The sequence below is a fragment of the Nicotiana tomentosiformis genome, chromosome 6 (genome assembly GCF_000390325.3).
Source record: "Nicotiana tomentosiformis chromosome 6, ASM39032v3, whole genome shotgun sequence".
In the NCBI taxonomy this organism is placed as follows: domain Eukaryota; kingdom Viridiplantae; phylum Streptophyta; class Magnoliopsida; order Solanales; family Solanaceae; genus Nicotiana; species Nicotiana tomentosiformis.
The window spans coordinates 31,749,079-31,775,029 of NC_090817.1; the positions used below are offsets into that span (position 1 = coordinate 31,749,079).

Sequence of the window (25,951 nt, forward strand, 5' to 3'; positions counted from 1 at the left end):
ATTGGGCTCTTGTATTGGGCCAAAGTCAATTTAAAAGATAACCATTGTGTGTTTAATTGTGCAATTGCAATTGTAGCCATTTAGTATTTAACCTCTTTAAAATTAACTTAATTAAACTTAATCATTTTTAATAAAATATAGTAAAATTATAAATATCAAATATACTACTAATTGTTGAAATTAATTATTTGTAAAATACTTTGTTTTCTAAATTACAACACTACTTTTGAATTATTAACATTGTAATCTAATTAATAAAAAATTGAGAAGTAATTTGTTAAACTAATTATAATGTATTTTAAAAATCATTTCGATAGTATAATGAGTATATTTGTAATTATGTAATACAAATACTCGGTTATTAATTTTAAAACTAATACTTAATTAATTTTATAAAAAATAGATAATTATTGATAGAAAATACTTTCAAAACATTTATTGTAAATTATTAAGTATAAATAACTAATTTTAAAAAGGAGGGTCAAAATTGGCCGTCAACACTTACAAGCTAGAGGTGAAGTACAAGTAATGGAATGAGAAAAAGAGTATGGATTATAAGAATTAAGGTATCTAACGTCTATAATGATATGATATAAAGTTATGAGATTCTTACGAAAGTAATTATATTATTTTTGAGTCCAGGAATAATTACTACATATAGATAGATTTAGGTAATGTATGATACTCGATGAGTTATGACGCGATAGAAGCAGTAAAGGCGAACAACAAGGGCAGGATAGAGAAGTATATCGGGAAACCCTACAGTTAGAGTGTTAAGTGACGGAGATACATGAGACAACCAAAATTAAGATTACCTAAGGCGAGAGGAATTAGAAATGGAAGAATATCACGAGAAGCTTTAGAACAAACATGAGGCAGAATATTAATGAAGGACTAGTGAAAATACATATGGAACACGGCAAGTAAAGACAAGGAAACTATTATGAGAAATGGTGACGACAAGACTCGAAGGCAAATTTGAATCGTGTGACAGCAAATTGTGTAATTCTAAGAACTTACCTCGCTAGCCGACTGGACTAGTAAATTACTTAAAGGACAAGTTCTTGCAAGCCTGACTTAATGGGGGAATCGCCTTAAATCACTGGTAAGAAAGTGAAGTGACTATTTAAATAAAACTTATCAAAGGTGGATATTTCAAAGATGTAATGGTACCAACAATGTCAAGTACCTAAAGGCAAATTCTAGACTTGGAGAGTTTCAACAGAACTTAGTAGCGTTATAATCATAAAAGTGAGCGATTTCATATAGAAAGAACAAGTAACAGGGTGGGGGAGACCGCGGCGAGTTAATCATAGTTAGAATTTTTCACAAGGAAATTTCATACTACAAGATATATAAGTCTAGGGTATCAACCAGACATATGTCATCCCATACATCGAGAGAACACGAGAATTGCCTCAACATAAGGAGCATATCTTGGAAAGTATTAAGTAACCAAGAAAGAAGAACCATAATAGGATGTGGGGGTAGCAATTAGACCTATAAAAGAGGAGAATCCTAAAATGCTAGTGTTAAGTTATGCCCCTAGGGTGAGATCGACATAGTAGAATGTCTAAGTAGAAGTGTGATCTGCTTGATGAGTACAAAAAGGAATAAGACTGCAAGGCAAAGATGTGTAACACTACAAGCACGCAAGGCAAGGATGCGTGATGATCTAGGAGGAGCACGTAAATACGAACGATGAATTAATTAGGAGGAAACTGAGGGACAGAAATAAAACTGAATCCTTTACTTAAATAAACGAACATGGAGCCAAGCAAACTATTATGATTGCGGGACAAGAATGAACGAACAACGAAAGCAGAAACAAGCCAAAAAGATACCTAGTTACAACTGGGCCAAGAATAATAGAAGTGTCGATAAGGTAACAGAGTGGCGTATGAAGTTTGATTTCACAACAACACACCTATAACCTCTATAGAGTACATTTGTCAGATAGAGCTAAAAACCATAAAGTAAAGTGAGCTCTATCCCAAGATTATAGAACTTAGGATACGAAGAGGAATACAAGTGTCGTTCCCAGTAAGGACGTGAGGAATAACCACAAAAGGTGGACTTGAGAGGTCAACGGGGATACGACAAAGAGTTGAACTGTCAGTTATCACCCATCGGACGTGTTAGTCGAAGAATGGAAACAAGGATGATGTTGTAGATTATACACGTAAGGAAACCCTAAGACATAAGAGCTAAGGTAGAAGGAGCATACTACGAGTAGTCAAAAAAGGAGACCGCTTAACCAAGTGGATGGAGAAAAACTAACAAAATTATAACCTTTCATGAGTATTACCACTATAATGTGAGCATTTGTACGTAGAGAACAACCATGCGAATACGTTAAGATATTTAAAATAGGGGAAAATCTACTATTTAAATGGATAAAGAGGCCATAGTGATGAATAAGGTGACGTAAACTTCCCAAAAGCTATAAACAATCCCCTTCAACATCAGAATAATAATAGAATCGTAGGCGATACCTAGAAATTGTAACAAAAGATAGATAAGTCCAAGTTAAATTAAGTTGACGAGTAAATTATAGAACCTTGAGAGTGACATTACGATTTGAGACCAAAGGAGATATGATCCAATAAGGAAAAAAACAGTAACAAGAAGGGCCAAGAAGCCATAAGAGTTATATGGTTGATATATGACATTGGAAATCCAAGGAAAGAATTAACAATATTGACATTCTACTAGTAACCGTAAGACGTAAGTGCGAGGAGGATAGGGGAGATAAGAGCTATGAAGGAAAAGGGATTACCGACTGATAAATCCATGTGAACGTATGTGGTAACAAATAACCTTCGAGATTTAAATCACGATCCAATGAAATGTGCGAACCAGGAAAGATGAGTGGTATTAACCTTGTAAACAAAGGCAACTTGCAAAGAATCACTTACCATGAAGGTACTAGTTCTAATATCCCGACAACCACTATTAAGAGCTCAGCATGAACATAAGTGACACAGTTCAATGGGCCTTTAGAATTTAAGCTAATGACGTAACGCCAAAATGCACGCAACTTAGTATTGATAGAAATTTTGCCAAATATTTCACGGAAAGAGTTAAGGAGGCTTAACCCTCGGTCATGAATTGATGAGCACATGAACATTAGCTAAACCAAAACATATGAGACTATGTTGAACATATGAATATCCCTGAAAGGCCAAAGTTCAAAATATGTGTAACCATTCAAGGGAATTCCACCTAAGAAGCTCAATCATAAGATAAAGAGTCGACTACGAGGATAAGTATTCCACAAGTAAAACCTTTTTAAAAGTTATAAAGGACTCAAACATTGAGGAAATTACTAGATTAAAGAATAAGAATCAACCCCTTAACCTGAAGGTTTCATATCAGCCCTAATTGATTTCGGATCTTGATATATAAGCACTTCGGATCTTGATATATATATATATATATATATATATATATATATATATATATATATATATATATATATATGACGCCTTCGGCTCGTGTGGGGGGTTGTTTTAAGTGGGTTTAAGTTCTGTAAAATACTCTCCTAAGGGTTTCATATCAGCCCTAATTGATTTCAAGTATTTCAAAGTGATTCTAGTGCCGAGAATCCCGAAGTGCTTGCTAGTTTCTATTCCATGTTCTTGTGGTTGCATTGGAAGGATACTTTGTGGTGAAGTAATCTCAAATTTGATTTGTTCTATTTATTTGAAGGTATGTATCCTCTTATTCTCATGTATTTAATCTTATCCAAGTTGCGGCTAAGTCGTTAAAGCTAGAACTTGTGAGATATCTATCGAAAGGCTTGTTAGTAATATTGTTGATTGTTGGACTGTTTGAGAGGTGTTCTTGCAACATTTTATGGCTGTAAAATTGATTGAATAACCTGATTATATTGTGTTTTTATTATCAATATTTTTTCCTGAAAATAAATAAGAGGGAAAAGGATCAAAATATAGTATTATTAGACATGAACCGAGCTTGTCGCTCGACATAAATATAGTATTTTTTCTTGAACCGAGTAAGTATCCTCACTCTTTCTTTCTTTTGACATGATTTACAAAGAACGTAAGTATAATGCTGTTACTTCAAAAGAAACTCTATTCGCAAGATTAAAGCTTGTGAACCTCATTATTTCTAATTATTATAGTTCATGACTCTTATTGTACTTTGTCAAATCAATTCCCGCTTTGATAGCATCTTGAATCTCATGTCTTCTTATGATCCTTGTTGACTCTCAGACAATTGATACTGACACAGTTACATAATGATAATCGGAGGATAGCAACCTTGAATCACTCCGATCAGCTTTATAAGGCCCTTCAGAGTTATTGCTTGCACTTATATATATATGTACCTATTTCTTGCCAAGCCATGCTATAGTCAACTGGGTATGACACTTATATTTGCATACCAATTCATCTGTTTTTGACATTACCGAGTCCTATTAAGGTCGGGTACGACCGAGTCTTCTTCGAGGCCGGATACTTTATGATATGACATGAGACATTACCGAGTCCTATTAAGGCCGGGTATGACCTAGTCCTCTTCGAGGTCGGATATGTTATGTTATGGAATTATTTTTCCCACAGAGTGGCTTGATACTATATTATATGATCCCGTTGAGTGGCTTGATATTTACAGACAATCATATGTATCCATTATTGTGATAGTGTATGCCCTCTGAGGGCATATGTATCCATTATATATGTATCCATTATTGTGATAGTGTATGCCCTCAGATATTTACAGACAATCACACACACACACATACATACACACACACACACACACATACACACACACATATATATATATATATATATATATATATATATATATATATATATATATATATATATATATCCACTATTGTGATAGTGTATGCCCTCAGATCCTTGTTATGAGTTTTAGGTTGACTTTTGTACTCTTCCTTCACATTCCATATTTTATTTATGTGTGTTACCTGTCTTACATATTTAGTGCATCTTTCATACTGATGATACCTTGCTGGGACACTGCATTTCATGCCCACAGGTACAGCTAGAGATTCAAATAATACCTCGCAGTATGTGACTCGATTCAGCTGAAGGTTGTCACGCTCCCTTCTTTCAAAACTATTTAGTGAGCCAATAGGTATGGTGGTTGTATGTATATACATAATTGGATATGTAGGGGTCCTGTCCCGCTCAAATGTTGTTGATGTACTCCCTAAAGTCTTGTAGACAGTCGTCTTGTATATAGTAGTTTTGTGTGGCTTTGTCGGCCTTCTTAGTGGACTCGTTATGTTTATAATGGCCTTGTCGGCCTTGTTGTATATATATATACAAATGTTAAGACTTTTCTGTGTGTATGTGATTGTGTCTTTTGATCAAGTAATCACTCGTCAGAGGTCTTGTCAGCCTTCATATGGTTGAGTATATTACATGTATCATGATTGTTATGCTCGGGCCTTAGGGCACCGGGTGCCGGCCACACTCCTCGAGGTTGGGTTTGACAAGCTTAGTTTTAGAGCAGGTCTGTCGTAGGTATGTCTACAAGCCGTATCTAGTAGAGTCTTATTTATGAGTATGTTACGCGCCACACTTATACATAGGAGGTTGCGAGGCATTTAGGATGGTTACTTTTCCTTCATGTTCTAGATCGTGTGATTGAACAGAGTCATAAGGAATGAAAATTTTAACCCTAATCCTTATTTGTCTTATAGCTGAGAGATGACTTCCACTGGAAGGACTATAGGTGATTCAAGGGTTGCGATGGAGATGGAGATGGGAGTAAGTTACTCCATTGAGACAGACCCGTCTGAGGTTATGCCCACTATTGAGGTAGACCCATAAGAGATTATGCCATCTATCGAGACGAATTTGTCTAAGATACAAGATGAGTCGCCACTACAGGAGTCTCCGACCCCGATGGTATTAGAGGAACTGGGAAGAGCTCAAGTATTACAAGTTTTCCGTGTGGCCCCAGTTGAGCGAGAAGTAAGGAGGGCAACACAAGTGTTGACTAGATTAGTTGATCCTTAGGCCCCGTACTATGATGTCTCACCAGAGGATGTGGGGTCTTCTGAGGAATTGAGATGTAGGAGTCAGTTAATTAGGACTCGTCATCATCCACATAACAATATCCAAATGAGGGTATTGGTCCGACCATGAGGGTCAGAATAATGGGTACTTTTATAGGATTCCTAAGCAGCGACAAATGACAAGTAAACGGACAAATGGTTGGAGGACTTTCTTCTCTTATGTTAGAACGATTTGTACCAGATCAGGGCTCTAGGGTAGGGCCATGTCAAGGTTCACATGCATCGAGATATCAGGACTAGACTGAATTATGATGAAATGTATACTACTATTTTGATAAAATATCTTTATATCCATGAGTGTGATCTTGAAATGTCATATTCTATACTATGATGATAATTCATAAAGCTTTGCTAGTAGGGTTAAAGAGAGAAAATAGTAATGTTAAAGGGAAAAACTTAGATGGGATTTTCGGTTGAATGATAGTTAAGACTGTGCTTATATTACGATTGAAGGGTAGCGTAGGAGTGCTTGACTAGTAAGGTAACATTATGTTTAGATAAAGGTTATGTTAACCTTACAGAGAGATAACAGAAAGGGGAACAGTGTTTCATGCCCGCAAGTACATATAGAGATTTAGATGATACCTCGCAGTAGGTGACTCGACTCAGTTAAAGGTTGTCACACTCCTTTCTTCCGGAGTTATTTAGTGAGCTGATAGGTATGGTGGTTGTATGTATATACATAGTTGGGTATGTCAGGATCTTGTCCCTACCAAATGTTGTTGATGTACTCCCTAGAGGCTTGTAGACATTCATCTTGTATATAGTAGTCTTGTGTGGCTTTGTCGACCTTCTTAGTGGACCCCTTGTGTTTATATTGAGCATGTCGATCGTGTTGTATATATACGTATGTTTGAACTTATCTACGCGCATATGTTTGTTTCTTGATCAGGTAATTACTCGTCAGAGGCCTTGTCGGCCCACATATGGTTGAGTATATTACATGTATTTGGATTGGTACGCTCGAGCCTTAGAGCATCGGGTACCGGCCACCCCCCCAAGGTTGGGGTGTGACACTTTGAAAACCCAAGGCACATTGTCTCTTGTTTCGAAGAATGCAACTAAAAACCTTGTCGGATGCAAATGGGTGTTCTGAATCAAATATAATTCAAATGGTTCTGTCAACAACAAGTACAAGGTGGCTCGTCGCTAAAGGTTTCCATCAAAGAACATGCTTGATATGGTGATACCCCTTCACCAGTAGCTAAACAAACAACTATTTGGACTCTCTTATCGCTTTCCATTATTAAGATTGGCCTCTTCAACAAGTGAATTTTAATAATGCTTTCCTTAAGGAGCGCTACAAGAGGAAGTTTACATGAATCAACCATCGGGATTTGTTGAATCCTATAATCCAACTCATGTTTGTCAGCTTCATAAGGTCATTTATGTACTCAAGCAGACATCTCGTGCATGGTTTTCTGAAGTAAAATCATATTTGCTTGCTTCAAGTTTTACTATGGCACACTCATATAATTCCTCGTTCATTTATATATGCTCAGGTGGCTCATTGTATTTACTGGTTTATGTTGATGACTTGATTGTTACTGGTTCTTCTTCTCTTGCCATTAATCAATTTGTTGAGTGTCTTGACAATAGGTTTTCCTTGAAGACCGTCTGAAAGACTGTTCTTGTCCCAACATAAGTACATCTTGGATGTCCTTGGATGTGCTCAGATGCTTGAAGCTAAGGCAGTTTCAACCCTAATTTCAGTTACTCATAACCTAGGCCTTGCTAATAGCTCCTATTTTACTGTTCTGGCACATTATCGAGCACTCCTTGGCTTCCTCCAATATCTTCCATTCACTCATCCTCATATCGTATTTTTTGTAAACAAGCTTGCTCAGTTTTCATGCCGACCAACTGAACGCCTTTGGTCCTCTCTCAAGCAGGTCTTGCACTATCTTAAAGGCATGACAAATCATGAGATCTTTCTTTCTCACAATTCTCCATTAACTTTGCATGCCTATTCATATATAGATTGAGGGGAAACAAAGATGATCGGAGCTCAATAAGTGGTTTTGTTGTTTTCATAGGCAAAAATCTAGTATCTTGGTGCTCTCACAAACAAAGGTCTATTGTATGATCCTCGGCTGAAGTCGAATATCGTGCAGTGGATTCTACAACTGTTGAACTTTACTGAATTATTAATCTTTTTCGAGAGTTATCCGTATCGATGGATGATGTTCCTGCACTTTTTGGTGACAATCTTGGTGCTACTTACTTCTGTGCGAATCCGATCTTCCATTTTAGAATAAAGCACATTGATATTGAATACCATTTTGTCCGCCTGATGATTCAAAGTAAAGTTCTTCGTGTCCTACACATCAGTTCCGGTGACCAACTTGCCGACTTGTTTATCAAAGCTCTATTATGTGGTCCTTTTGAGAAAAAACTGCTTCAAGATTGGTGTTTTCAAACGACCCACTATCTTAAGGGGGGGCGTAATAAGGAATTATCTTCTAGTAAAGATTCAATCATCATATGATTGCTATAGTTTCTCTTGATATCTTGTTATGTTAATAACATTTCTTATATATTGATCATTATAAATAATCTTCCAGATTCTTTGCTTTCTTTTCTTTATTAGATTCATGTAACCACTGTATAAAAAAGGTTTCTATATTTTAACTTGTCCCAATTTTCCATCTATGTACCTTAAGTTTGCGAGGAGGTCCTATAACCCTCCTGAACTTGTTCAAAGTAAAATTATTATCACCCCCTAACTAAGACCCAATTTAGTTGGGCAGTGATACTCACGCACTCCACATGTATTGCTACATTATTTTTTTCTTTCTAAAATATGTTTTTTTTATATTTTTTCTCCCACCATCTTCTACTCATCATATTTTTACCATTTTGAACCACTAAACAGCCATAAAACTAAAACCACCTGCTGAATCATCACAAATAAATCATGAAATTAAACCACTACCAAGCCACCAACGTCCAACTGAGAAATTAGTAGACCATACCGAGTTTATTCTCAAATAGTGAAGAAAAAATAGCGAGAACACTAGTCTCATTTCCCCTTTGCTTTCATATGTAAATGATGAAAAATTTAAAATCCTATTAGCAATACTATTATCCTCGTTTATAATAAAAGTTCCACAGCGAGAAAGTTACTTAGAAGTGATATAATGAATATCTTGATAAGAATACTAGACTCAGTAAAGAAAAAAAAATATAGATTTGTCTTTGAAATAAATTTATTGAAAAAGCATAAATGATGACCTATTGTTTTCTTTGGCTCAACCAAATAAATTTTATGATTTGGTTTTATTTTTTATGTCTCAAACAAATAATTTTAGTGAGATAAAAGAGTTGGGTTTGTGGTTAGTGAGATATAATGATATTTTTTCGAAAGAATTGAGATTTTTTTTAGATGGAGTGAAAAGTGGAATGATGGAGCTTGGGCGATCAAAAATAGATTTTTTCAGCCAATGTTATTGATTTTCTGGTCAAGAATGCTTTTCTACTTGCTTCTCACGCGTTTGATGGAGAGTGTAATCACTTTCTATGCCATGTCGGTAAAAAATGATAAAATAATTTTATTTTAAAATAGTTTAGGGTTATACAATAACCACAAAGTTCAAGTGTGTAATTGGCCAACTTAGACTAATTGAGAGGGGTAATTATGTATTCTCCCAATAATAAAGCAAGAGTCTTTGCTTTTAGTCATATATGTTATAGTAGTAAGGATAAATTTAGTCGAATAATATAAAGTAAAGTAAATTTAACTGAATAGTGTAATAGAGGATAAATATAGATAATTTTTAAAATAAATTGATAAATTTGACCCTTTTATCAATAATTTATCAAAAACCAATAAATTAAAAAGTTTTTTTTAGAAGTTGGCATTTGGTGAAGTTAATGTTCAAGAAAGAGTTTTGGAAGTAGTAATCCCAAAATTCTTTTGAATCTAGAGATCACTTTTTTGACGATCAAGGAGCTGCTGCTGGGGCAAATGCGGAGCAGGCAATCGTAGGTTTGGTATGGGAAATTTGGAATAGATAGCCACGCCACGCTGAAAAAGAAAAGAGATAAACACGCCACGCCACTATTTATGAATCTTTAATTAATTTTAATGACACGACATTTGACCCAAAATAACATAAAGTCGAAGCGAATTCTCATAGTTTGATGAAATGGCCAGTGGAAGGATGCTCTCCGCATTCAGAAAACTCTCCATCACTGCACGTATAACACCTTATCGATCTGTAAGCCCTTTTCCTTTTAATCAAAAACACTCCTTACTCTTTCTGACTTATGTGCGTGGCATTCGAACTGCCAGTTTAGTTTGTAACTATTTTCAGTAGCTTTGAATTCAAGTAATTACATAACTCGGAATTGCTCGCTCTTTTAAGATGTGTCAATTCAATTTTTGTGCATCTTTCTACATGCTTACTAAGACCTCGAAGTGACTAATAAGGTCGAATGAATGCTTTAGCCCAGGCCCAGTAATTTTAGTGTGTAAAGGAATTCACATAATAGATGAATCTTCTGGAATTGTGAAGAACACGAATAATAACGTGATTGGGTTCTTTCATGTAGTACTTACTTTCTTTAATTATTGAAAGATGAAAAAAAGGGCATTATTTTCTCGAATCAACAACAACTTAATAAAGAGCTGAACCCAAATAAGTTTTTCAACTATAATTGTGTCTTTCGTTGTATGGTAGGCCGTCCCTTTCTTCTGTTGCTGCAGCTGTGTCCTTGTTCTGCAGCTCAATTGCAGTTTTATCCAAGAAATTTTACTAGGCTGAGCATCAAAGTCAAATGCAAGTGGGTCAGGAATTCTGTTTCTGAGTAAATGAGGAAGTTAAAGGGGCTATTTTTATTGCTTATGATTCAATGGTGTAATTAATTAAGGAGAACCTCTGAATAGCTTCTGTGTTTGATAATCATATAGCTCAAATCCATGCTTACAAATTTGAGCTTGAATTGTTATGGTTCTATAATAGACGAATTTTGCTTCTGATTGAGCTTAAATTTACACCTCTGCTGTCTTGTATGTGTAGCTTAGTACATTGGTATTAGCTGAGCATGAAGGAGGATCAATCAAAACCTCATCATTAAGTGCCGTTGAGGCTGCAAAATCTTTAGGTGGGGACAATTCTGTATCGTTGCTACTTGCTGGATCCGGTCAATCCCTGAAGGAAGCTGCGGCACATGCTGCTTCATCCCACCTTTCCATTTCTCAGGTAACTCCTTTTTGGATGCTGGACTGTTTTTGTTTCAGTTCTGTTGTGCAGGGAATACTAACTTTATGCTATTTTCAAATTTTGTTTGTTCGCTTTTCAATAACATCTTAGCAAGGTCATCCCTAGTTCAACGTGAAAGAGGAGTAGTTGTATTCTATTTGACATGCTTTAGTGATTGTATGATACACCTTTAGACATGTTTACTTTGTTACAGAGAGAGAATTATCTTCCAACGGAGGAGGAAAGAGAGGATAATATTCTTGAACTAAAATCACGAAAGATGTTTGGAAATTCAAGGACCAGTGAATTTTTCTGATGATTGCATAGACAAGCACACTCTTGAGTCTTTACTTGTGGTTTCCTTTCCTTTGAATGGCTTAAGATACCGTAAAGCTAAAATCTGAGGAGCGGTTGGACACTTGTGGATAGAGTGATCACAGAATACAGTTATCTTATGTATTGGGAAAAAAGATTAGCCGAATTGCTTGGAAATGATACATTCAATTGACTTTAACTGAAATTCGGAAAGCATGCCATGGAACAAAATCCAGGAAGGATGATAGATTATGTTGTCAAGAGTATCCAAAGTTTAGTATCCAAGAGTGTAGTCTAGTGGTCAATGAAATGAGAGGAGAACTATGAAATTTCAGGTTCAAATCTCTGTGGAGGCAAAAACACTTGGTGATTTCTTCCCATCTGCCAAAGCGTTGGTAGGCAAAGTTACCCAGTGCCTATGCTGATGGGAGGTAGCAGGTGCCCTATGGAATAGTCGAGGTGTGTGCAAGCTTGACCATGCACCACAATCATTTAAAAAAAGACTATCTGAAGGTTACTTGTTATATACAATATCTCTCAGTTTTGTAGAAAGTGAGTACAAAATTGTATTGGTTTTCTCCAAATTAAACACATAGATATCATATGATTGTTATCCACAGGTCATGCTTGCTGCAAAATAATGCTTATCTCTTGTTTAGAGTCCTTGTTCTACAATTATACAATTTTCATTTTTAAGCATCCATATGATTTACATGAGAGTTGCTAATTGACTTAATCCAAGCATTCTACACCTTAGACCATTGAGACAAAAATGCCGTAACTAGCATTTAAATTAGTTAAAGCATTCAGGATTTAGCACATAGAGGGGAAAAAAGGCTTCAATGAATCCAATCAATTCAACTCCATTATTTTGCTCATGTTGTTTTTGGTTTTTGTTTTCTAGGTCCTTATTGCTGATTCTGACAAATTTGCTTATCCTTTGGCTGAACCATGGGCCAAATTAGTCCATCTGGTTCAGCAGAGAGGTGGCTACTCACACATAATCGCTGCATCAGGTTCATTTGGGAAAAATGTATTACCGCGTGCAGCAGCCCTTCTGGACATTTCTCCAATTACTGATGTCACTAAGATATCTGGATCAAACCTCTTTATTAGGTGATTTCTTTAGTGGTTCCCTTATCATACTACATTAAATAGAAATTTTCTTGTATATAGTGAGCACTTCAAGTGATTTTTTTCAACTCTTTCCTGTTTGGAGTGATGGGTGAAATTGAGAGGTTGGCATTACCAGCGCTCTGGTTGAATGAAAAGCTTTACCTATTATTAGGTTTGGTGATACATCGGATTCCTATTATATCTTGTTGCATGAGTATGATCATTATACTGAACGGTCATTTGATGACAGTGAGGAAATACCCTTGTCTTTTACAATTGAACATTTTGTGTATACCTAGTTTGAGAGCAATCGTTTTCTGGTTTTCTCTTAGATATGATAACTTGCCACAAATTGCCAACTCATCAGAGTTATTTTGAAAAATATATAGGAACTATAGCACATCCCGCTACAAGATGAGATCTGGTTTTTCACTCCCGACTACAACACTGTTTCTGTCTTCTCGGCTAAGCTATAAGTTATGTTGATTTTAATTGGATTGTCTTTAATGTCACAGGCCAATATATGCAGGAAATGCTCTTTCCACAATTCGTTACACAGGTTCCAGCCCATGTATGTTGAGCATTAGAGCTACATCTTTTCCTGTTGCTTCATTACCGGCTGATTCGAAATCTGATGCTGCCTCAATAGATCAAGTTGATCTTTCAACCTTGGATGAAGGTCTGTCAGTTATGATCTGAGCCTATATCTTCTGCCATAACCAAGATATGGCATTTTTTATTCCAATCTTGTAGATTTTGATATTGTCTTTGAATCTCTTGTAAAGAAACTTGAGTAGGTTGATTTACCTTACCTTATCAAAAGAAGAAAAAAAAAACTTGAGTATGTTGAAACCTGAAGTGAGATAATTTGTTTTACAGATGATTCAGTTGGTAAATCAAGATATATAAAGCTTTCCTCCCAAAATGCGGAACGCCCGGATCTTGGAAATGCACGTATTGTAGTTACTGGGGGACGAGGTGTAAAGAGTGCTGAGAACTTCAAAATGATAGATAAGCTCGCAGAGAAAATTGGTGCTGCAGGTTTGCGCACTCCCATTATTTTGCTATTTTTTATGCAACTTCTTTATTCTCAATCAATCTGTCTTTTATGAATTCATATCTAGAATTACTTTTCATTTCATAGTGGCCATTTGCATAGGAAGCAGCTTTATTTCTACCTGCTTTTAGTTTGTTTATTAAATTGGTTTACTTCTCTCTTGCACAGTTGGTGCCACTCGTGCTGCTGTAGATGCTGGATTTGTTCCCAATGACCTCCAGGTAACACTAGAAATATCGTTGCTTTGAGTGACTTCTGTGCCTTTAAAAAAGTTAAAATGGATTTTCACATATGTTGTAACCTGTTATCTTTGCTTTTGTCTAAGAAAGTTTATGTTTATGGTATAATGAGTCAACCCTAAAATGTTGTGCAAGTAAAAATACTTGGAATAGTTTGGTGGTGTACTCATGAAACTGGAACCTATCACAGGTTTCATTTGACTTTTCTTGTTGATGCTTTAAGTGATTGAATAATTACAGTCGGTGACTTTTTTCAAATTAGTCAGCTTTTTCAAATACGGTTTTTGTTTTTCCTTTTTGATTTCAGGTTGGCCAGACTGGAAAAATTGTTGCCCCAGAATTGTATATGGCTTTTGGGGTTTCTGGGGCGATTCAACACATAGCAGGCATGAGAGATTCCAAGGTCATTGTTGCTGTGAATAAAGATGCGGATGCACCCATATTCCAGGTCAGGGTCAATCCGTTTGTTTTTTCTCTCCAAAATGAATTCATGCTCAAACAAATTCTGCTTTTCTCACACTATGTTATTCCACAAGACAGAGAGAAGGGTAAAGGAGAGATTAACCCATTGTCTTACTACCTTTGATGGAGTATTGATTTATTTACTAACGGTTGTTAGCACTTAGGAAGTAGAGCACACCATACTTATTTCCATTAAATTCTGGAGCAACTGAAAAAGTTGGCATGGAGCGCCCTGACTTCCAATTTTACCTCATCAGCAAGCAAGAGAAATGACTGATAATGCACCTTTCGTCTTCTCACCCAACCAAATATAATGATTTAAGGAACAAACTAAGACAAATTTTGCTTAAAGGCTGAGAATCAATTGGCACATGGAATAGAGAGGAAGATAACGTGTTTATTTATTTTATTATGATTTATGAGAACTCCAACCCCCCCCCCCCCCCCCGGGGGGGGGTGTTGGATGTTTAAAGTGTTCAGAAATAATGAATTGGCCATGGCTTGTAAAGCAATTTACAATACCACAAGAGCCATATGTGTTACAAGAATTCTCAATGCAGTCCATTCTGATAAGTTGGTGTTTTAGACTGTGTACTTAAATTGGTACTGAGTTATCCCGTCAAGAAGTTGATTACTTGATTTAGCATAAATCTCCTTGAAATTGACTTTATTGAAAAAAAAAGTATCTCCTTCAAATTGTGTAAAGACATGAAGACTCCACCGGGTGAATGCTTCTGTATTGAGAGGGTAATTTGATCTTGTTATATGGGCGAAAGGCTGCGCATTAGATCCATGTTGTAAACTTTGGTCTCTTTGAATTGCAGGTTGCTGATTATGGACTTGTGGGTGATCTTTTCGAGGTCATTCCGGAGTTATTAGAGAAAATTCCTGAGAAAAAGTAGACAAATACCAATGTATTCCTTAGAGAACTTAGAAAATACAGGAAAGTCCATTCAATAAGATGAAGATGATGTATGTGGTGGAGGACGTATTGTCATCCACGAATAATATATAATTATTGTATTATTTCAACAATTTTTCACTGCTATTCTTCTTCGTCATCTGTGTCTTGTAAGTTCTGATGATTTACCTGCATCTTGGATTACACGTACCAATTAGTTTCTGAATTTTAGGTCTTAGGACTTCTTCATGTCCTTTTGAGAAGCAGTTTGCACATAGCACAACACTTAAAGATTAGCTGCGCCAGTAGTGGGTACCTCTTCAATAGTTTGTTAGTTCAAGGGGCAGTAGGAAATTCTGTGTAATACCAGGTTAAACAATTCCTTGTGTACGTAATAGCCCAGTTTACCAAGATAAGGATTTGAATCCGGAGGATTTTGCATTACAGCTGGTTGAGTCCGGAAATGTTACCGATAATAAGATTATTAACCATGTTCCTGTGACAGTTCTTAAACATTAATGTCAAATTCATAAATCACATGACAAAGTGATAATTTTAAGTTTCTGAAGGAAAAAAATATGCTAAATACTACATCATTTTCCTTCTCTCACTGGGCTTTACACCACTCTTTGAGAGTAAGTGCATTGTCTTTATCTCATAAGTGCATAGTCTTTATCTCATGGAATTGACTCCGCCAAAATAATATTAGCTTTGATACCAAAGAAGAACCGCGGAAGAAGGAGCAACCCCACAAAATTTTGAAAAAGATAATACATACATGTTATAAAATAAAAGCAACGTAGAAAAACAAAGTAACAAGAACAATATAAGAAGAGATATCTTATTTCTTTCTTTCACTTGTGTGTGTTTACCCATTAGACTATAAGGCTATTTATAAGCCTAAAAAGTGAACTTGCACTCTATCAAACAGTAAAAGCAATGAGAGTACTCAACATCAAATAGTAAGGGAAATGGATGTCTATAGTAGCACGGGCATGCACTCTCTTAATCTATTCACAACACCCCCTCGGTCGTCCATGTAAAATAAATATGTTTTACTTAGATTTTACAAGAAAAGAGTACATAGTTATATGTAATATGCAATACTTGCTGCCTCGTTAAAAACCTTATCAGAAAAACGCAATGGGATAAAATCTTGGTTAAGAAAAAAAGAGTGTAGTGCGCAGTTACTCCCCCTGATGAAAACATCACTTAATGTATCGAAGACGACGCGTTCCAATCTTGCATATCAACTTCTCAAATGTTGAGGTTGGTAATGACTTAGTGAATAGATCTGCCAAATTATCACTTGAACGAACTTGTTGAACATCTATTTCACTATTCTATTGAAGATCATGAGTGAAAAAAATTTCGGTGAAAAGTATTTTGCTCTATCTCCTTTGATGTATCCTCCTTTCAGTTGAGCTACGCACGCAGCATTGTCCTCATACAATGTTGTTGGAATATTCCCTCGAACAAAGTCTACATGTTTTCTGAATGTGTTGAGTTATCGATCTCAACCAAATGCCTTCTCGACTTACTTCATGAATGGCTATTATCTCTGCATGATTTGAAGAAGTAGCAACCATAGTATGTTTCGTTGATATGGTTGTACCTCCACATGTAAATAAATAGCCTTTCTAAGATCGACCTTTATGTAGATCAGATAAATATCCTATATCTGCATAACCAATTAATGCTGATTTGGATTCACTTGAATAAAATAAACCCATATCAATGGCCCCTCGGAGGTATCTGAATATATGCTTAATACAATTCCAATGTCTTAATGTTGGGGAAGAACTAAAACTTACTAACAAGCTTACTGAGAAAGCTATATCTTGTCGGAAATTATTGGCAAGATATATTAATGCTCTAATTGTACCAAGATATGGTATTTTGGCACCAAGAAGCTCTTCATCATTTTCATGAGGTTGAAATAGATCTTTATTATATCAAGTGATCTCACAACCATCGGGGGTACTCAATGGATGTGCTTTATCCATATAGAATCACTTTAAGATCTTTTCGGTGTATGTTGATTGACGGACAAAAATTCCATCTTTCATATACTTAATTTGCAGACCAAGACAAAATCTTCTTTCATTTCAAATTCTTTCTTCAAACAATCTACTGCCTTTGGAAGCTCCCCAGGAGTTTCAATGATATTTAAATCATCAACATAATACAATAATTATAACAAATTCAGATCCAGAATTTTTTATAAAGACACAAGGACAAATTGGATCATTCTTTCAACAGGTACTCCCTCAGGTGATTATACCACATGCGCCATGACTGTTTCAATCCATATTAGGATTTCTAAAGCTTTATTGAACAAGTTTCTCGAAAACTTATATTCTTTAGGTACTTTAAATCCTTCAGAGATTTTCATAAAAATTTCGTTGTCTAATGAACTATACAAATAGGCTGTGACAATATCCATTAGACGCATATCAAGCTTTCATGCACTGTCATATTTATAAAATACCCGAAGATGATAGCATCTACCACAGGAGAATATTTCTCCATATAATCAATACCAGGCCTTTGCGAAAATCGTTGTGCCGCAAGTCGCGCTTTATATCTAACAACTTTATTTTTATCATTTCGTTTTTGCACAAAAACTAATTTGTACCCCACTGGATTTATACCTTCAGGTGTTCGGACTATAGGTCCAAAGACTTTACGTTTTTCAAGTGAAGTTAATTCTGGCTGGATAACTTCTTTTTGTTTTGGCCAATCATTTCTCTGTCTACATTCATCGATAGATTTTGGTTCAATATCCTCATCTTATTGTATTATTTCAACATCAATATTATACGCAAAAATATTGTCAACAACAATATCATTTTGGTTTCGCTTTTTTCCCGTAGTGACATAACTTATTGAGATATCTTCATTCTCATTATTTTCAGGTACCTAGACCTCCCCTGAGGTCTTATAATTTGTTATGTCTCGAGGCTCTTCTTGAGCCACTACCTCCGTATTATGACCAGCTTGATCATTTGCTCCTTTCCTTCTTCGAGAATTTTTATCTTTAGAACCGATTGGTCTACTATATTTCAAGCTTGACTTGACTCGTTTGCACTTATTGATTGTCCTATTGGGATATCAACTCGAATTAGAGCATTAGCATCTAGAATATGTGACTTAGTCACCCTTGGTAGGTGAGTGAATGCATATGGAAGTTGATTTGCAATATTTTGTAAGTAAATTATCTTTTGAACCTCTTGTTCACATTGATTTATACGAGGATCCAAATAAGATTGTGATAATACATTCTAATCTATCTCTCTTTTCAGCAGTTTATTTTCTCCCCCTAATATTGGGTATACTGATTCATCAAAATGACAATCAACAAATCTTTCCGTAAATAAATCTCCAGTTATATAGAAGGAGACACATACCCAACATATATCCCCAATTTTCTTTGGGGACCCATCTTTGTGCGTTGTGGTGGAGCAATTGGAACATACACCGCACAACCAAAAATTCTAAGATGGGAATTATTTAATTCCTGACCAAATGCCAATTGTAATGGGAGACTTTATGATAACTTGTGGGCCTTATCCGCAAAAGGGCTGCTGCATGCAAAGTAGCATGACCCAAACTGAAATCGAAAGTTTTGTTCTCATAAGCATTGATCTAGCAAATAATTGGAAGCGTTTGATCAATGATTCTGCTAGACCATTTTGAGTATGAACGTGAGCAACCAATTGTTATCCCAGTTGATATACAATAGTCATTAAAGGCATGTGATATAAATTACCAGAATTATCAAGACGAATTGTCTTAATTACATAATCTAGAAATTGTGCTCTTAGCTTTATTATTTGAGCCAACAATCTCGCAAATGACATATTGCGAATTGATAACAAGTACGCGTAGACCATCTTATAGATGCATCTAATAAAACTATATAATACTTGAATGGTCCATATGAAGGGTATGGGCCCACATATATCACATTGTATACGTTCTAGAAATGCAGGGGATTCAATTCCAACCTTAGCTGCTGATGGTCTAATAACCAATTTTCCTTGAGAACAAGCAGCACAAGAGAAATCTTTAGATTGAAGAATCTTCTTATTCTTCAATGTGTGCCCATGTGAATTCTCAATTATTTTGCGCATCATATGAGAACCGGGATGACCCAATCGGTCATGCCAAATGATAAAATCATTAGAATCAGTAAATTTCTTATTTATTATGGCATGTGATTCAACTACACTAATACTTATGTGATACAATTTAGATAAAAATGCGGGTAACTTTTTATGTATACATCTTTTTTTCACTTTTATTGTAGTAATATAAAGGTATTCAACCTTTCCGTCATTGGCAGTCTCAACATGGTAGCTATTTTGGCGAATAACTTTGAAATTCAATAAGTTTCTTTGAGACTTACTACAACACAAGGCATTATTTATAGCTAATATTGTTCCACCAGGTAGTAATAAATCCGCTCTTCTAGAGCCCTCAATTAATTTTTTACTAACTGATATTGTATTCACATATGCCTTTTTCATAACCAAATAAGAGAAATATTTCTTTCTCTTAGTATCGTGTGAGTTGTAGCACTATCCAGAAGGCATATATCTTCATTATTCATCTTAGATCCAACTGAAGAATTTTATTTTCTTCATAAAACAAAAGTACATCATATGAAATACAGAAAAACTGATAACACTATAAGATAACTTAAGGTACTTGAAAATTAAAATCACATAAGAAAGAACAAGACAATTAAACACAGAAATAAAAGCAACAACATAATTATATTTCCTAGTAAAATGGACAAACTTTAGTTTTGATTCCCAAAGATATCAATACCCAAAATTTCAATCCGTCGTGATGGTCCCTAACACACTTGCTAGGCAAGCCGACAATCACATAACTACTAAACATTTGAATAAACATGCTTTAATAAACTCAACAACGAAAATCTAATAAATATCTAATACAAATGACTGAAATACTATAACAACCACCCTAAAATTTGGTGTCAACGAGTAAATAAGCATTACTGAGTATCAAACATAAACCAAATCCTTAGTACAACCGTCTGAATAATAGAACAGTACTGAAGAAAAAAATGGAAAGAGAGTCAAGGTCTGCGGACGTCATAGCAGCTACCTTGAAATATCCAAGCACTTGTACTAGCACGGATCTAGAAATTACTACGTCCGGATGTACCCGGATCTGCACACGAAGTGTAGAGTGTAGTATAAGTAAAACCGACCCCATGTACTCAATAAGTAACAGAACGAACCTTGGGCTGAAAGCAGTGACGAGCTCAGAAAAAAGATAGTCAAAGTCCAATATAATGAAAACACAAATATAATGATGACAATAACAATAAATAACTCAAAGGAATTATACTAACAGGCTCGTCCATATTACAGAAATTTAGACATGCTTTCAAGTTCAATAATTAAAGCCCAACACGGATAGAAACATGATATCCCCAAGTACTCTCACTCTCAAAATACTCAACTTGTCTGTCTCAATTCCTACTCATCATACATACAATTACTCAGCACTGTACAGGTGCCTTGCATCAATGCCCCTCACAGAAGCACATGTATATACCACTGTGACTGCGCTCACTGCTAGCATGTCAGACTCCGGAGGAAAAAATACTGCCTAAGTGCTAATATAAAGCCAATAAGGCCTATTGCGGTGTGCAACCCGATCCACATAATAATAAGAGTAAAGCCAATATGGCCTGCTGCGTCGTGCAGCCGGTCCACAATAACACGCTAAACACGGATCTACGACACACCTCAATCATCAATCTCTCAAGCCTCAAGGGCTCACAATCGCATATCACTCATCCCAACAACTCCACATAAGGAACAATAATGATGTCATGCGATGTGACCATGAATGATGAACATGGACTGAGATATGATATGCAAATGAAGAACCATGACTGAGTGTATAAATATAGTTAAAACAGGTAACTCAAAACAACAGAAATAGCCTAAATAGGTCTCAACCGAGTAAGCACATAGCCTAAACATGATTTCTAACATGAATCAACTCGATTACTCTAACAAGTAGGAATTACACGGATAATGCAATACTTGATAGCAATACAGTGCAAACGAAAACCCGGATTATGATTACCGCAGTGCACGTCCACACGCCCATCACCTAGCATGTGCGTCACCCTAATACAACAAGAATAACATGATTTCCAGGGATTATTACCCTAAACTCCAAGTTTAGAAATGTTACTTACCTAAAACACGCAAATCAATACTCCAACAAGCCCTCCCACATGTACCGGCCTCCGAACGACTTGAATCTAGTCACAGCCAACTTATTATTAACAAATAATGTCGTAGGAAACAATTTCAAACAATAAAGTTTCGATCTTTATCAAAATCAAATAGTCAACCTTAGAACCGCACCCCGGAACCCAATCAAACTCACAAATTCCAAATACCCATTCCGATACGAGTCCAACCATAACAAAATCATCCAATTCTAAGTCCAAATCGATCTTTAAATCCTCAATTTTTATTTTTGAAAAGTTTTTACAAAATCCCCAAGTTTCTCTACTTCAAATCCCCAAATAAATGATGAAAACTAAGATGGAAAAATGAATATCCAAAATCGCCCAAAACCGAGCTCTACAACCCAAAATATTATATAATAACTCTAACCCTCGAAATGGAACGTAAAGAGTCTGGCCAGTCATTACACTTCACGAGCGCATAAATGCCTCGTGTTCATAAAGAACAAGTCTCACTAGCTGCCAATTCATCTTGCGCGAACGTGACAGCTCAATCGCGAACGCGATGACCAAACGACCCCAAGCTTCGCGAACGCGTAAGCCTAGAGCCTGATGTCCCCCAGCCTGCCACACTTCTTTGCGAATGTGGCTCCCTGCCCGTGATTGCAATACACAGCCTCACCAAGCCTTCGCGAATGCGTCCCTCTCTACGTGAAGAGCAAAAATCTCCTTCCATAATTTTTCACTACGCGAACGCGAGCCCTGTGTCGCGAATGCGAAGAAGCCCACACCAGATATCATATCAGCTGCCCAAACATGAAAAACATTGTCCGAAACGTATCTGAAACACCCCCGGGACTCCATCCAAACATACCAACAGGTCCTAAAACACGATACGAACTTAGTCGAAACCTCAAATCATATCAAACAACATCCAAATCACAAATCGCACCCTAATTCAAGCCTAATGAAACTAATGAAATTCCAACTTCTAAAACTGATGCCAAATCATATCAAATAAACTCTGAATTACCTCAAATTTTTGACTTGGAGGTCCATAGGTTGGTTTGAGGGTTTTTAGTGAAAGTTTGAAAGTTGAAGGTTTGGAAGGTTGAGAGGTTTGAACGAGAGTTAACTTTATTGATACCGGGTTTGGAGTTTGGCTCCGGCAGTTGAAATAGGTTCGTTGTGTCATTTGAGACTAGTGTACAAAATTTGAGGTCATTCGGAGTTGATTTGATATAATTCAGTATCGGTTTTAGAAGTTGGAAGTTCATTAGTTTTATTAGGCTTGAATTAGGGTGCGATTCATGATTTGAATGTATTTTTATGTGATTTGAGGTTTCAACTTAGTTCGTATCGTATTTTAGGACCTGTTGGTATATTTGGTGGGGCCCCAAGGTCCCCATGGGTGTTTCAGATGAGTTTCAGACAATTTTCTTCATGTTTGGGCAACTGATATGATATATGGTGTGGGCTTCTTCGCATTCGCGACGCAGGGCTTGTGTTCCCGTAGTGAAAAATTATGGCAAGAGGTTTTTGCTCTTCGTGTTCGCGTAGAGAGGGACACATTCGCGAAGGCTTGGTGAGGTTATGCATCGCAATCGCGAACGGGGAGCCACGTTCGCGAAGAAGAGAGGCAGGCTGTGGGGGAAGGGCATTAGGCTCTACGCCTATGCATTTACGATGGAGGCTTCACGTTCGCGAAGCTTGGGGTCGTTCGGTCATTTCATTCACGATTGAGCTGTCACGTTCGTGTAAGAGGAATTGGCAGCTGGTGAGACTTATTCTTCGCGAATGCGAGGCATTTTACGCGTTCGTAGAGTGTAATGACTGGGCAGACTCTTTTAAATCCTATTTCGAGGGTTAGAGTTATTATATCATATTTTGGGTTGTAGAGCTCGGGTTTGGGCATTTTGGAGGGAATTTTCACGATTTGGATCGGGATAAGTATTTTTAACTCGGATTTGTTTATTATTCATGATTCCATCTTATTTTTTATCATTTATTTGGGGATTTGAAGTAGAGAAATTTGGGGATTTTGTAAGAACTTTTTAAAAATAAAAATTGAGGATTTGAGGGTCGATTTGGAGTCGGAATTGGATGATTTTGGTATGGTTGGACTCGTATCGGAATGGGTATTTAGAATTTATGAGTTTGACCGAGTTCCGGGGTACGAGCCCGAGGTTGACATTTTGAATTTGATAAATATCGAAGATTTATTGTTTGAAATTATTTCCTACGGCATTATTTGTTGATAATAAGTTATTTGTGGCTAGATTCGAGTCATTCGGAGGCCGATATGCGTGAGAATGGCTTGTTGGAGTATTGATTTGCGCGTTTGAGATAAGTAATATTTCTAAACTTAGAGTTAAGGGTAATAATCTCTGGAAAACATGTTGTTTGTATTGTGCTGAGGTGACGCACATGCTAGATGACGGGCATGTGGGCATGCACCGCAGTAATCATAATCCGGGTTTTCTTATGCACTGTATTGCTATCAAGTATTGTATTATCCATGTAATTCCTACTTGTTAGAGTAATGGTTCATGTTAGAAATTATGTTTAGGCTATGTGCTTGCTAGGTTGAGACCTATTGAGGCTATTTCTGTTATTTTGAGTTACCTGTTTAACTGTATTTATACACTCCGTCATGGTTCTTCATTTGCATGTCATATCTCAGTCCATGTTAATCATTCTTGGTTACATAGCATGACATCATTGTTTTTCCTTACGTGGAGTTGTTTGGCTGAGTGATATAAGATTGTGAGCCCTTAAGGATTGAGAAATTGATGATTGAGGTGGGTCATAGAGTCGTGTTGAGAGTGTTATTGTGGACCAAGTTGCATACCACAGTAGGCCATATTGACTTTACTATTATTGTTATTATTATTATTATTATATGGATCGGGTTGTATGCCACAACATGCCTTATTGGCTTTATATTAGCACTTGGGCAGGATCCGCCCCTCAGGAGTCTGACATACCAGCAGTAAGCGCAAGCACATTAGTATATACATGTACTTCGATGAGGGGCATTGATGACAGGCACCCGTACAGTGTTGAGTGATTATGTATGTGATGAGTGGGCATGAGACAAACATATTGAGTATTTTGAGAGTGAGAGTACTTGGAAATATCACCGTGAGATCATTCATTTGACATGCATATTTGGCATGTAGGCATAGAGATGTACCATTCCTCATGCTAGCTGTAATTGAAATGTTCCTATTCGTGTTGGGCTTTAATTGTTGAACTTAAAAGCATGTGTAAGTTTTTGTAATATGGACGAGCCTATGATAATTTCTTTGAGTTATGTATTGTTATTGTCATCATTTTATTTGTGTTGTCATTATATTGGACTGACTATATTTTTCTAAGCTCGTCACTACTTTTAGCCCAAGGTTATTTATGTTACTTATTGAGTACATGTGGTCGGTTGTACTCATACTATATACTACACTTCGTGTACAGATCCAAATATATCCGGACTTGGTGATTTCTAGATCCGTGCTAGTACCAATGCTTGGAGATTTCAAGGTAGCTGCTATGACGTCCGCAGACCTTGACTCTCTTTTTTTTTATTTTTTTTTATTCTCTTCAATACTGTTCTATTACTCAGGCGATTGTACTAAGGATTTGGTTTATGTTTGATACTCAGTAGTGCCCATGTACTCGTTGACACCGGATTTTGAGGTGGTTGTAGCAATATTTAGTTATTTGTATTAGATATTTATGAGATTTTCGCTGTTGAGTTTATTAAAACATGTATATTCAAATGTTAAACTTTTATGTGATTGTTGACTTTCCTAGCAAGTGTACTAGGCTCCATCACGATAGATTGGAATTTTGGATCATGACATATTTGTTTGAAGGCCTTGCCTCAGCATCATTTTGAAAGATCAAGTGCGACTCCACCGGGCACTAGCAGAAGAGGCTCTAACATTATTGGTCTTTCTTTTGGTGGAGTTTTGATAAATCCTGATAAAATATTCAGGCGCACGACATTCATGTTTCTAGTGGCCTTTCATACCATATCGATGACAGTTATTACCTTTGCCTCTTGAAGGATTATTTTGAGAATTCATATTATTCTCCCGTTTATATTGACTACCACAATAACGATTATTATATAGTCTCTTTCCACGCCTACGTACATTCATATGGCCCCGATAATTATTTTATTTTCTTTCAAACTTATTACGTGCTGCTAGCATATTTGATTCCGCAAATGTTGCGGTTTCAGCGGGGTGGGACTCATAATTTTTTTTTATCAAAAGGGTATTATGTTGCCCAGCCACTAGAAGGCATGAAATCAACTCAGAATA

General features: G+C 36.3%; 1 protein-coding gene across 1 annotated transcript; it reads left to right on the top strand.

Moving 5' to 3' along the window:
* Nucleotides 1–9,957: 9,957 nt before the first annotated feature.
* On the top strand, nt 9,958–15,523 carry LOC104103016 (electron transfer flavoprotein subunit alpha, mitochondrial). The gene is made up of 8 exons (XM_009610882.4): nt 9,958–10,302; nt 11,104–11,286; nt 12,506–12,717; nt 13,233–13,396; nt 13,597–13,758; nt 13,943–13,995; nt 14,321–14,461; nt 15,300–15,523. Exons 1-8 carry the CDS (start codon nt 10,231–10,233, stop codon nt 15,375–15,377), a joined length of 1,065 nt encoding a protein of 354 aa, XP_009609177.1. The 5' UTR covers nt 9,958–10,230; the 3' UTR covers nt 15,378–15,523.
* The last annotated feature ends 10,428 nt before the right edge of the window (nt 15,524–25,951 follow it).